Genomic DNA, 13,627 nt, shown 5'->3' on the forward strand with positions numbered 1-13,627 from the left:
AATCCTAATTCCATGGGTAACGGATACCGACAGTTGACAAAATTGATAGGTTTGCATACATGGCTTAGAAAAGTCTGTACAGTAAATACAAGTACTAAAACTTGAAATCTATCCATCCAGTTCTATGAGAAAGTCCCACTTTTTTTGCAATCTGAAAAATAGAGAACACATGGGTATGCTAGCTGTTAAATATGCATGCAGAGTTTCCAATCTGTCTCATAAAATATTCATGTTTGTTTGAATATGAAAACTATTTCCCCAACATCTTGTAGTAAAACTTTCTGTATCCTGCTCAGTTTATAGTTTAGAGCACTTTCTCCTCCCAAATTCATTGTAAGAACGTTTTGTATCACCATCTCCAAGCACGTTTGATGTAATGCAGATAACTGGGCAGTACTCCAGACCAAGAGAATCATAATCTCTGACATCTGATAATATGCATTTTTAATAAGCTCCTGAGAGATTTTTATAATATATTTGATATCAAATTTATACTAATTAACTCCTAGAGTCTTTTTTTGTTTGTTTGATTGCTTGGTTTTTTTCCCCTTAATCAAAGAGTTATGACATCCCTCTGCTCTCAACAATTGCCTCTCTTCATTCTCAGAATCTTTCCAAACCATTTATATGACACTTACTCAGAATGTGTTTATATAGGAATGCATATTTTTTTCCCCCAAAACAAGGTAAATTCTTAGATACCAAGGGCAGTATCAAATACTTCTTTGAATTTCCTCACAACAAACTGTTTCACCAAATATTCTTAAACAAATGTTGAAAAAATTCATAGGAAAATGGATGGGAATATTGAAAACAATATTGTTTTATCATTTTATATTGTAACAAAGTTACTTCCAGAGAACAATTCTCTCCACTAGGTTTGGGTTGCCATAGGAACTCTAAGCTTTTAAAACTTTGTGTTTTTAGATGTAAAATATGATTCAAACTTCAAGCTTTCAATTAGTCTAAATTCTTATTTATAACCTCCTGTATATCAACTTACAATGGTCTGTCTGCCTTTTACCATTCCTGCAATAGCACAAACTGCCTTTTTCTTCCTAACTACAAATCATACCATCTGTGAAATTCTTTCTTAGCTAGCTAGGAACAATAATGAAAAAAAAAAGATTGGTAAAAATGGGAGAGACCATGACTTTTATGTGAAACAGAGCAATATGTCTACGGGTAGAAGTTAGGTAGGAAAAAAATATTAAACAGCTCTTAGCCAAGTAAGAGTTTAGTCTTAGCAGCGTTTGTATAATTTCTTTGATGTAATAAAACAATGTCATCTCAAGACTTCCTGCATAAATATGCAAGTACATTGTATATTTTAATAAAAATCAAATCATGTGAAGTCTTTAAGACTATAGTATTGACAGACAGTACTCGAAACACCTCTTCTATTCTCGAAATCTTACAAAAATTTCTAAGAACTAAATTTTCTCTTAAGGTAAATAAAAGGTAAATCTTTATCTTAAGGTAAATAAAAATTTATTTTGAAGGGTTTCAACCTAAATATTCACATGTTAAAATCAATTAAGTCTAATAATAGAGAAGTGCAGTGCAATTTGTTATCATCTTAAATTGCAACAAACTTACTTCTAGAGAGCAAAGTTTTATAATTTTTAAAAATCTTGAGTACATTCTGACACTGATTTTTTTTCCCTATGGGATTAGTGTTATGATATTGCTCTAGCTCTACGTATTGTTGTTCCAGACATGCTACTTTTTTTCTTTTTCTCCTAAGAAAGTGAACCAATGAATTGGATGCCTTGTATGAGAATTAGCTGAAATTTTTCTTAACCTGCACATAAAAGCAAATTTGGCTTTTAGTTAAGACTTTTCTTTACGTGATATTAACAGTGAAATAACCTACTGGCAAACACTAGAAGGGATGGAAAAAATATCCTCCCCCCTCCTTTCTCCCTCCAACTTCAATATTCACTGAGTTGCTTTGTTCTCTGTATCCTGAATAATTAATAACTACTTTGGCGATCAGTCATGCATTCCTTAATGGCACTTCAGGCATCAAGTGTCCTTCTAAACCTTCCCCACAGAAACCATACACCCCTCTACAGTGTGCACTGGCTGGGTGCTGACTTAACCTTGGACGAGTCATTTACAAAATCACCATTAAGCAACACAGTTGGGCTTATACAGTGGTTACGATACTTACATACTATTCTTAAATCTCTTTATAGATGAAATATATGAATAATTTTACTAACAATAAAAATGTGATATCCAAACAAGTGTCACTTATTGCACATACTTAAAAAAAGAAAAAATAATAATAATAAAGTATACATAGAACACATTTGGAAGCAAATTAAAAAATAAATAAATAAAAAGGTGAGTTTCACTGGATTGTTGTGAGTTCAAAGACTTCATTCATCCCTCCATCCTACCCTTACCAGGCAATAAAGAAAAGATAAAAATATATGGAGTCAATTGATGTGGTAGCTGTAACATCTATTTCTCTCAGTCTAAACTGATCTATTCACTAAATGGAAAATGAGAGTAAACACACTGTAGAAAATATTATGCTATTAGTTCTAATTGGAAAGCTTAGATTAAAACTCTTTAAAAACATGATCAATAAAACTATTTGAAAAGAAATCAGTAGTAGTTTAATCATCCTTCAAAATGTTAACCAGATTGGAGGGAGAAAGAGAAATTCCTCAAACCTTATAATCATTTAAAAGATATATATTACATGTAATATTGTACTCAAGAAGAATAGTTCAATTTATAGAGAATAAAACCAGTAAAATATTCAGGTTTAGATTTGTATATTTAGTTTCAAAAATAAGTAAGTTTCTTTGAAGTAATTTTCTGTCAAAAATATGTAATTTTTTTTTTTACATTAAGGCTGGGAGTTTTTAAAAAAATAAAACTTTTGTATGGTCTTTTGATACTAGAAGAAAATATATTATTTTTTCAGCCTGTGTAGGTTTTTTAACATTCTTAAATAATGGTGCTTATGCTACAGTACACAGAGTAAAACATACATAATCAATTATAAATTACTCCAAAATTAAACAAGAAATTTTCTTTTCTTTCTAAGAGATCTGAAATGTGTGCTGGGCTCTCAATGTGTGTGGCCTCCAAACAGAAACAAGCTTGCACTGTTTTATTTCAGTTTTGCTTCATTTCTTCCCAAACAATCTCTCACTGCTAATCTACCAGGGCTTTTTCTTTTTCTCTTTTAGCATGAAGAAAAAAAAAAATCAAAGACATTATTAACTCCTTATGCACAATCATAAAAGCTAAACATATATCATTTGCCATCAATTTGCATGGATTTATTTTTTCATTATTTATTAATGGGGCACAACTGGCTGCATATATATTTTTTTCATAAATAATTCTTGACAATAGCATTGAAATGCTAAAATTTTAAATTTATGTAGTAAATGTACTATTTTTTTAAGCAGTAAACGACTAGCTATAATTTCAAGTAAATATCTTATGCTAGCATTTTTTCTAAAGTAAAACTTAGCTTATAATATCAATTTAACATAATAAAACTGAAAGATAAATTTTATTTATGTTTTATTCTAAGGTACCTGGGAATCAAGGAAATGATACCGAAATCATAACATTACAGAGGAAAGGTTATCTATATATTAAAAATATATAAAAATCTTTCAATATTAGATCAGCATAACTTTATTCAAAATAAGTAATCTGTTGTTTAACTATATGCTCCCTCATTCATTAGTTGAGGAAAAAAGAATGAGCAAATCATCTGACAAAGGTGAGCATAATTTTAATGGCAACATGTGCGGCAAAAACTGTTTCTGAGAATTTTATCTAATGTGGTAAAACTCTGACACTAAGATACTTGGTAATAAGAACAGGGAGCCTCAAAGGTTGACTAGATTCAAAAATCCATTCATGAAGGCAAATAGAGTTATCCTACTTACTTGTAAAATATAAGAGATATTAAAATAAACTTTCTCCATCATTGTCCCAGAAAAAAAAAAAGTGACTAAACTCAAAGCTTATTTTTTTTCCTGTGTATGAATAGATGCAAAAAATTAATTAAGTTAATTATAAAAAGCAGGTAAAGATGATTATACACATTAATGGTTAAAATGTCGTAATATGCAATACTTTCTTTAAGTACGCTAGATAGCTGGATGTACCACTCCTCATCAAAAGTAAACGTATATCTACATACATACAGATATATATACATAAAATAGAAACAAAGGAACAAAGAAATAAACAAAAAATAGTTCAATTCTTTAAAAAGGGCAAGAATGTGTTCTCGGTAATATAGCCCACTATATCAGAACCAGGAGAAGTTGTGATTCTTCAGAATTATTACTATTACGCCACAGCAATAAAGGTAAGATTCAGTGAATGAGAAGTTACTGCAGTTCCACATGGGTTTAGACAACTCTAAGGGGAAATGGCTCAGTATCTATGAGATACTAAAGAGCAGCTGCAATGTGTCTGGATTCGGACTAGGCACTCAGTAACAAACTGTAAAGTAGGAAGTTAATAGTCTGCTAAGGACTTGTGGTTAATATCATTTTCATCATTGCAAAGTTAAGAACCCATCCTGGCTAGTGGTCCCTAAGGTCCTATTTTGTAGTGATGGGTTTGTAGTCATTGAGACCATTGCCTCTGGGGAACCGAGTGTGCTAATTATGAAGTTCATCCTTGGCAAAAAAAAGAAAGAAAGAAAAAGACAAAGTATCAGAGATGATGGCTGGGTGGAGGGGCACTTGCCCCTGAGCAAATGACAGAAGAACTTTTAAGTCTCTTCTGCAAAGGCAAACTTTCTTCCCTGAGGCTTTCATTCATTGATACACAGATAAGATTGATGGATTACTGCCCTACTGATAATAACATTGGGGGCAGTGGTGGAGGGAGAGATGTCATTTAGCAATACACAATGATCATTCAAAACATTCTGCAAGGCTTAAAAGCAAAATCACTTGTCACATTTTCACTCATCAAATCTTGCCCTTCTGTGTGCAGTTATTTTGTGTAGAATAAGTGTGGCTGTACGGAAGGACAGATGGCTATATGGAACCAAGACAAAGGACAGGTGAAGAAATGGCAGATAAATTGTCAGAGTAAATTTAAACCCAAAAGAAACAAAGCTTGTGAGATTGTATAATTCATATAGCAATTATCACTTCAGATAGCAATCTGGGAAATTAAAATCATCTCCAAGTCACTTACTAGGCAATGTAGGACCTGACTGTCATGGACTCTTATTTTTTCCAGCTCAAAGTCTATTGTTTTCCTAAGCATAAGGTACACTAATACAAAGTCTCCTATGCTGTTTCTCTGCACATCTCCACTTCCTACAGCCCATCACAGGCCAACAGTTGCCATCCCAAACATGGCTCCAGAGGTGTCGGGAGAATGTCAATTCTCAGTCCATCAAAGTTCATATTTACAATTTATCAAACCATTTCAATAACTATTTACAAATGTTCTGAGTTTAACTTTCATGATGTAACCTGTTATACACAGTTCACCTAAAGTCTAAAAGATGCAGTTTCTGGTCTTAGTCACAGTAAATCCCTGGTAACAGGTCAAACCTGGGGAGCAGGGCCCTTCGTACTGAAGAGGATGGGCGATACTTACAGAAGATACTTATGGCTCTTTATCTCATCTCCGGGCTCATGAATCTTATATACACTTACAGATAAAAATACAAGAGTCAGTGAGTCTTCTGTTAGTTAAGTTGGGGTGAGTGAATTGTAGGATCAACTCAACATTCAAGCATTTATTGAGAACCTGTATCATGCCCAGAAGGAAGCTAGGTACTGTAAATTTCCTGTATTTTTATCTTTATGTATTTTAGTTAATCCATACAACTCCTTGGGTAATACACAAGATAACCCATGTGGTCCTAAAATCAGAAAAGGACACCCTTGGTGTTGGCATATATACATTCTAGATTTCGTTTTATTCCATAGCATGATAGATTGCTATTTATACACATTTAATTAATATAATAGGAAGAGAATAATTCACTTAAAACACAAAAATCTCAGTTTCAAGTTTATTTTTGTCACAAGTTTGGGATAAATAAAATCTTCCTGGGCTACAAGACCTACCATTACATATTTCATAGTAAAATTTCAATTGTTTTGTATTTAAATATTTAAGTGCATTATATGTGCTAAAACTCAAACTGAAAATGTGGACTCTATACTTTTGTGAAAGTGTAGCTGTGGCTTCCAAGGCCATCTGAGACTTAAATCAAACAAACAAGAAGCATAAATTCTGAGAAGCAGGATACTATGAAAGTTTGTCAAACAGATTCTTAGTGGCTTTGTTTAAACAAATGATCACAGCATTAAAGCATTACCTATAAGTAGTATTTTTTTTTAATCCTTGTCTACTATTACCACTTTTCATTTCCAACTGAAATTATTAAATTGTATTAAATTTAATTAAAAATTAAATGAATAAATTAACAAAAGTTTTGGAAATTAACAAAGGAAATCGTAGAAAATCTATTGTACTGACTAAAAATATTTCATAATGAGAGATATGTATATACATAAGAGATATGTATATCTTAAATAATCTATATAAGGAAATTGATCCAGATTCACAATATAAATTTATAGCATATATTTTAATGCTATCTCTCTTAACTTCAATTTTATATAATTAATGATTATGTTACTAAATGAATTCATTATTACTTTCAAACTTCAGTTTGCATTTTATTGTTTCCTTTCAGCTGTTATCTTAAATAATGCCTAAGTTTCAAAAGTTAAGCACTGATTCCATATTTTTTAATTTGACTCATAAATTGCAGGCTTGCTGAGTACATTGTTTTTATATACAGTAAGAGTCTACGTGTTAATGCACGCAGCCCACGGGAACCATGGTGTGTTCCCGGTATGCCTACTGATTTGCTAAATCTCCTGTCAAAATCACAAAAGATATCAATTTTATATTCTTTTAAATGGTGATAGAATTTCATATTTTAAAAAAATTATGCTAGATGACATAATCATATTCATATAGTTACTTCTGGATTTTTATTATAAGCAGAATGTGATAAAAATACAAAAGGGTTTTCAATATTTCTGTTGTAGGGCAAAAAATAGATATATTATTTGAGATAATACATAAAATAAAGGGTGCAAGCAATCATGATACTAAACTAAAAATACAATAACAATTACAATTAGAAAAAAATAGATTTCTTAAGTTTTGGTGAGAATTTCAAAATTTTGGGGGGAAGCACAAAAGGCCATAAATATTATTCAAGCAGGATAAATATTAAGATAAGTAGAAAAATTTAGACACTAACTACTTTTAAAATCTATATTTTACTAAAATATTGATTTTAAAAGAATTAACATTTACTACTTACCTTTCTCCAGAAAAAAACCTAAAAATAAATATGTGATGTACATATTTGTATAAACCACATCTAAAATAAATTTTGGGTGGATACAGAAAAGTATGATGCGACCTCAGTGGTTGCGGGGCGGCGGGGGTGTGTGTAAAACATCACATAAGAGCATGAACTAAGGTCAATACAGACATTAATTTAATTAAAATGATATTAATATCAAAGAGTGCTGGCTATCTAGCTCTACAATGAATTCATTCCAAAAACAATGTATGAATTTAGAAATAAAAACCATCAGAGTCCTGTGTAACCTTGAAAATTTACATCTTTTAAAGTTAGAGTAGCATTTAGCAAAAAGCAAGTGTATCATATAAGAGTCATCAAAAATGCTAGAAAACTAAAATTATCATTTATTATTTAATACGACTCAAACTTGAAATTAATTCAGTAAGACATTATAGAGCTCAAATTTTGATGGTGATCCCTAAATGGTAAGAGCAACAAATACACAAATTTTCTTATTTCTTTCAGGAGAAAATTCTATCTACTCTATCAAATTTTCCATCAACACTGTATTACCAGACAGTATTACTGTTGGGTGGTGACAGGTATGCTACAATCTTGTAAACATGTTGTACAAAACATTTTCTTTGGTTGTGTTGATAAGTTATTTAACATGGCCAATGATTTACAGTGCTATAATTTAAGTTTTTTGTGATAACTAGAGTGACGCTTATTTAAAAAAAAAAAAAAACACCAAAAAACAACAAAACAAAAAAAACAGTGAAAGAAAGGTTTTGGTTTTTGTTTTTCCTGATTCCCCTGTTTGGGGTGGGGAAGGAGTTAACAAAAAACTGACCAAATTATATAGAGGATCTCTAAGTGGTACTTACAGGCACGACGATGTTGTAGTGAATGCAAAACCCCGGTTCAGAAGGAAAATATTCATCAGATACAAATCTTATCCTGATTTGATTTCCTTTAGAAATCTGTTTCCCCGGCACAGTCCCAGAACCACACCAGCGCCCTAATATAGTTCCATCACTGGGGTCCTCAACTTCTACAAAATCATACCTGCAGAGAGTAAAAAAAAAGAACAGAGACATAAAGCTATGGTCTGTTGTTTTGGCCATTCAAATTCCATGTCTGTCCATGCAATGAGTCTGTGGGCGACAGCTATGAGTTCATACCAAATTTAACTAGATAAATAACGGTAATCAGATATTCCAAAAAAGGAGACACACCGAATAATGCATCCTAGCTTAAAGAAATATGAGTCTTTTAATCTAAGTCCTCCCATTTTACTGTTAATGAACTCCAAATTCACTAAATAGGTATCTCAAAATTTAAATATTTTGTATGAAGCAACCATATTTGAATATTTCAATTCATGAAATATTCAATTCAATTTCCATTTGGACATGACAGCCTTACTCCAATCTTAATTCCTATTATTGCTGCCCATTACTATCTGACATAACTCTTTCACCTTAGTCAGGCTCCTTGGCTCCCTTTCCTCATCTGTGATAAAAGCTTCTCTAGAACCACTTCATTATATACGCATCCTTCAAATCTCACTCTGTACTGCACTGTCTCCATGGAGACCTTTCTGGGTGTTCTCAGTTCACCGTCATCTTTCTCTTTTTTGATAAACACATATTTTTCATATATATGCAAGTGATCCATCTTCTTTCTTAGGCTGTCAAATCACTGAAGAAAGAGATCCGTTCATACATACTTTTATTTTACACTGCACTAAATAGAGAATCTTAGACATAAGGAATAAATATTAATTTTTAAAATAAATGTTAACTTTGGTTTGGAAGGCTTAGAGCAGTAGTACTCAAGAGAGCAATATTACCCATTTAGACAATGTTTTGGAAATTTGTAGAGGCATTTTAAGTTATTTCAGTGATTGGGGATGAGGACGGCACTAGGAAATTTAGCAGGTAAGGTCCATGGATATTCAACAATGGAAGTTCCCAAAGCGAGCATTTGCCCAACATTCTCCATGCCTTTCAAGTAGTTCACTGGGCAATCATGTAGGTGGTATTTCTCTATTGTTCATCGGAGCCTGGAACCTATTTGTCTCACATATCAATATAGATATGTTTGCAGTTCAGTTTAAGACCAATTTTCCAGAAATTCAACTATCAAATAAGTAGGAGAAAGTTTGAATACTTTGGAACCTTACCAAGAGTTACTATTTTGGGGGAAAACAAACAAACAAACAAACAAACAAAAAACATATCAGTAACAGGAACACTACTTATACTATTTGTATCACAATTAAAACAATTAAAAATGTACATATCAGTCAATCTATACTCGTAGCTGTCATCATCAAAAATGATTCTACTTCATCATTGCAAAAAAAGATGTAAATATTTGACTACTTCCTTTTATTTTCCTGGTGTAATTATACATGTGCATTTATGTATTTTAATGTTATTTTAATATTTATTTACTTTTAATATTTAATTACTTCGTTATTATATCAGCTTTATATAGCATGCAGGCACTGTATTTTAAAAATGACTGCACAGATAAATAGATGATTGCTTATATGAATTGTATTTCAGAATACTACATTGGACACTGCATAACTTTTGTTAAAAGGGAAGTTGAAAACCATTGGTAATTTTTTTTTTAAAGTCTAAATTCAGGAAGTACCAAACCACTAAAAATAGTATATTTTGTACTGTATTGAAATTACAGAAGAAAAAATTGTTGAAAAAGGACAGTATATATCATTATACTTATAAATTCTACTTATAAATCTTGGTTCCAAAGAAGTATCCAAAACTGTCTTATGGCATGTAACTTCACCTGTCTCAGCCTCATTTTCCTTGTCCTTAAATTGAAGATAATGCTACCCAACTCACAAGGATGTTTTAAGAAAAGAAAACAGAACAGCATATGTGCAGTACCTAAAACATCACTGGCACCCATTGGCCACTCAATAAAGTTTGCCCCTCATCTCGATCCTGTACCCCTGCCCCCACCCCATACCTACCTTTTACTATAACCTCGCAAGTTTGAAAGCAATAAATAAGAAAACTTGAACACAAAGGAGAGAGGCTATTTCTGCTATATCATGTGACAACTCCAGGGTTATAAATTATAAATGCATAAGACAGCCAAGGTAACCCACCACTCCAGGAATTTTGGTGTATATGGGTGGTGGGACCAGGAAGCGGCAGGGTTGGGGGTCCAGGAGTTGGGTAGAATAGACCTAAGTCGTTATTTCAGACACACAGAAGTTGATAACTACCATTTTAAATCAAAGGGTCATTTTTATATCAAGATTTTTACTTTTGAAATAAACCTTCTATTCATAGAGTATCTGTTTGTTCTGTGCCTATCTGACTACCACCACTGCTAGTTTGCAGAGAGCCAGATTTCAGGCCTCGTCAATCATTCTACAAGTATTTATGAAGCACTGACTTGGTGCAAAGGGCTATGCTAGATTCTCCGGATACAAAGATGAAACTATAGCTTTTTTGGGCTCAGGGTCCATAAAACACTTCGGTGAGTGCTCTAATGAGGGGAGGTAGGAAATACTGTGGAATACTGGCAGAGTAAGAGTAATTCTATACAGTGAGATTAGGGTCAATTTACAAAGAAACATGTGGACTGTCAATGAGTACGGATTGACCAGGGGTGAAAAGGGGGGAAATGGAAATGCATTCTAGCGAGACGTACAATACATAAGATGTAATAGAAGAAAGAAGGGGCCAGGCATGGTCAATTGTGAATAGAGGATGGGAAACAAAGGAGTAGACGAAGATCAAACTGGAAAAAATAGGTATAGGTGAGAAGGCATTGGTATTTCAGAGTCAGATAATCAAATATTATTTTGTGGGCCAAATGTTGCAAACAGGTAAGCACAGTTTTAATAGAAAGTATGTTTCTTTGAAAAATTTAAGACAACATTTTAAAAAGTGGAAATTCACAGAAAAAGTCTGCATTGCTGTTTTTTCTTTTCTTTTCTTTTTTTTTAATTTGATGTTCTGGTAATACTAAATATTATTAGTTCTAGTGTGACTCCACAAGAGCTCAGATCTCCAGAACTGGTTTCGGTTCCAGGAGAGGATGTATTTTCTTTAATTTACTGCTTTATCCCTAGCACCGACATGCCAGGCACGTCGTAAACACTGTATCAGTGTTTGTTGAATAAAAGAGTGACATTGGCTCTTCATTTCTTCATACCAGTTGAGGCTCAGGAGAAATGGAAATAGCTTTTGATAGGATATGCTCTTTCTAGTTTTTAAAAATCTATCCGTACTTTCTATATAGTTTTAAAATGCCCAGATCTTCATTTATTTATATTACTCGCCCATGTAGGCATCGGAGTTTGTCATCCTTGCAGCATCTGAAGCACCGCCATGGAGGTTTCAGTAAGGGAGAAACATAGACAGAATCATCACCTATGTGAGGAATGCCAGGAAACAATAACATTTCAAATGTGGGTAGAAAGGAGAGGTCTTTTAACAAAAACATCCTGAAAAGTAGCAGCAGGGAAACCACTGTGAGTGATGGCACAGAATTAAGGGAGGGGAGACTGTCCACCAGAAGCAGAGCTGGCCAATGGCGCCAAGTGCCAGGAAAGATCAAAGAAGATGAAAACCAAAATACATCCATTGGTTTGGCAATTATGAAGTCATTTTCAATAAACTGGTCGGGCAAAACACAGAGTGCCAAAATTTTTCTTCACACCATTTTCAAAATACCTAGAGTAATCTTTCTAGTGGAAGCATTTTAAGAGAAAATAATATCACATGGAACAAAGTGAAAACTAACAACTCATGTAACTATCTTACTGGATTAAATTTAAAAGGAGTTTTTAACTACACATGGAAATATCTGGATTAAAAATGTTAAGAATTTATTAAGGAACAAATAAGTCTTAAGCTTGGTCTTATCTAACTTACATCCTGATATAAAAATCACTGCCCTGCAAATAAGAGAAGAGTGACAAGTACATGATTACTTTTTTCATGAAGATTTTCTGAATTTGATGTCATTAATATAAAAACCAACACACACACACACACACACACACACACACACACACACACACACACACTAATCTTAATAACAATTTCTGAATTTGCAGGTAGACAGCTGGCAATTAATTCTTACATGCTCATACAAGTCTGGCACATATATTTATCATAGTGCTTTAAAATCTACACAGTTTTGCATTCCATGAAGGTTAAATGAAATGAATATCTAAAAAAGTACTATGTTCTTTGCTTATAAAACAGTAAAACTTAACATATGCTGCTGCTTCATAGTAAACTAGGCATTTTAAAGTGTTTTTTTTTTTTTTCCAGAAGTAGTATCATATATTAATCCAATTATTCTACCATTAATTTTATGGTCATACCCAACAATTGTTTAAATGTCTATGGAATTGTAAATTATTAATAATATAATTATTTACTTAAGCTTAGTTTTCCCTCTTAATGAAAACAGTAAATCCCCTTGATAAAGGATATAGTTATAAATGTAGCATTTTTTTTTTTACTTAAATCATAATTTAAGATCATGGAAAATAGACCAAGGGTAGATCTACGTGGAAAGTATCCCCATGCCTCATTGTGCTACTGAGTCTTCAAAATAGAAAAACAAAACAAAAAAAACATTGCCACTTGATTCCGTATTTAATTTTAACTTATTTGAGAATACAGAGCATGGTTGGAAAAAGACTAATGTATTAAATCCAGCTGCCTTCCCTATCTTTTGAAATGTTTTCTCTATTCTGATAGAATGCCATTGGCAGAATATGGGATACAGTGCAGAAGTTGGATGGTTGGTATAGCATAGTTCAACACATCAAGAAGAAAATGAAGAGAGAAAACAATGACGAAAGAAATCTGTAGGCCTTAGCCAAATGAAAGGGAAATGATAAAACCATTCGACACAGAAAAGTGAAATCACAAAACATAATCATCCTTAAATGCAGAAATCTGCACATGCCCAGGTGACTGCTCTGGAGACATGGTAATCTTATAATACACTCTCAGGTATTAATTTCCAGCATGCACAATTGCTCACATCAGTATTTAAAGGATTTGCTAAACCTATTTTATGAGCCAATCAAACATCACTTTCTCACGGCAACATGATACAGAGAGCACAGTGCTAAGTGGTTTAGAATGATCACTCCCTTTCTCTAACATACCCCTGGGGACCCAGGAGGATTTATGTTCTTTTATGTTTAACAAACAAGTCTGGTATTGTAGACAAAATTTTCATTCTCATGTGGGAATT

General features: G+C 32.7%; 1 protein-coding gene across 2 annotated transcripts in view; it reads right to left on the minus strand.

Moving 5' to 3' along the window:
• The window catches only part of PDGFC (platelet derived growth factor C), a 173,955-nt gene that overhangs the window by 40,768 nt on the left and 119,560 nt on the right, over nt 1-13,627 (minus strand). For both annotated transcript variants that reach the window (XM_033135485.1, XM_033135484.1), the window contains exon 4: nt 8,242-8,422. In XM_033135485.1, the coding sequence (XP_032991376.1) occupies nt 8,242-8,422 (181 nt within the window). The remainder of the gene's footprint in view (nt 1-8,241; nt 8,423-13,627) is intronic.

The sequence above is a fragment of the Rhinolophus ferrumequinum genome, chromosome 18 (genome assembly GCF_004115265.2).
Source record: "Rhinolophus ferrumequinum isolate MPI-CBG mRhiFer1 chromosome 18, mRhiFer1_v1.p, whole genome shotgun sequence".
NCBI classification, from domain to species: Eukaryota; Metazoa; Chordata; class Mammalia; order Chiroptera; family Rhinolophidae; genus Rhinolophus; species Rhinolophus ferrumequinum.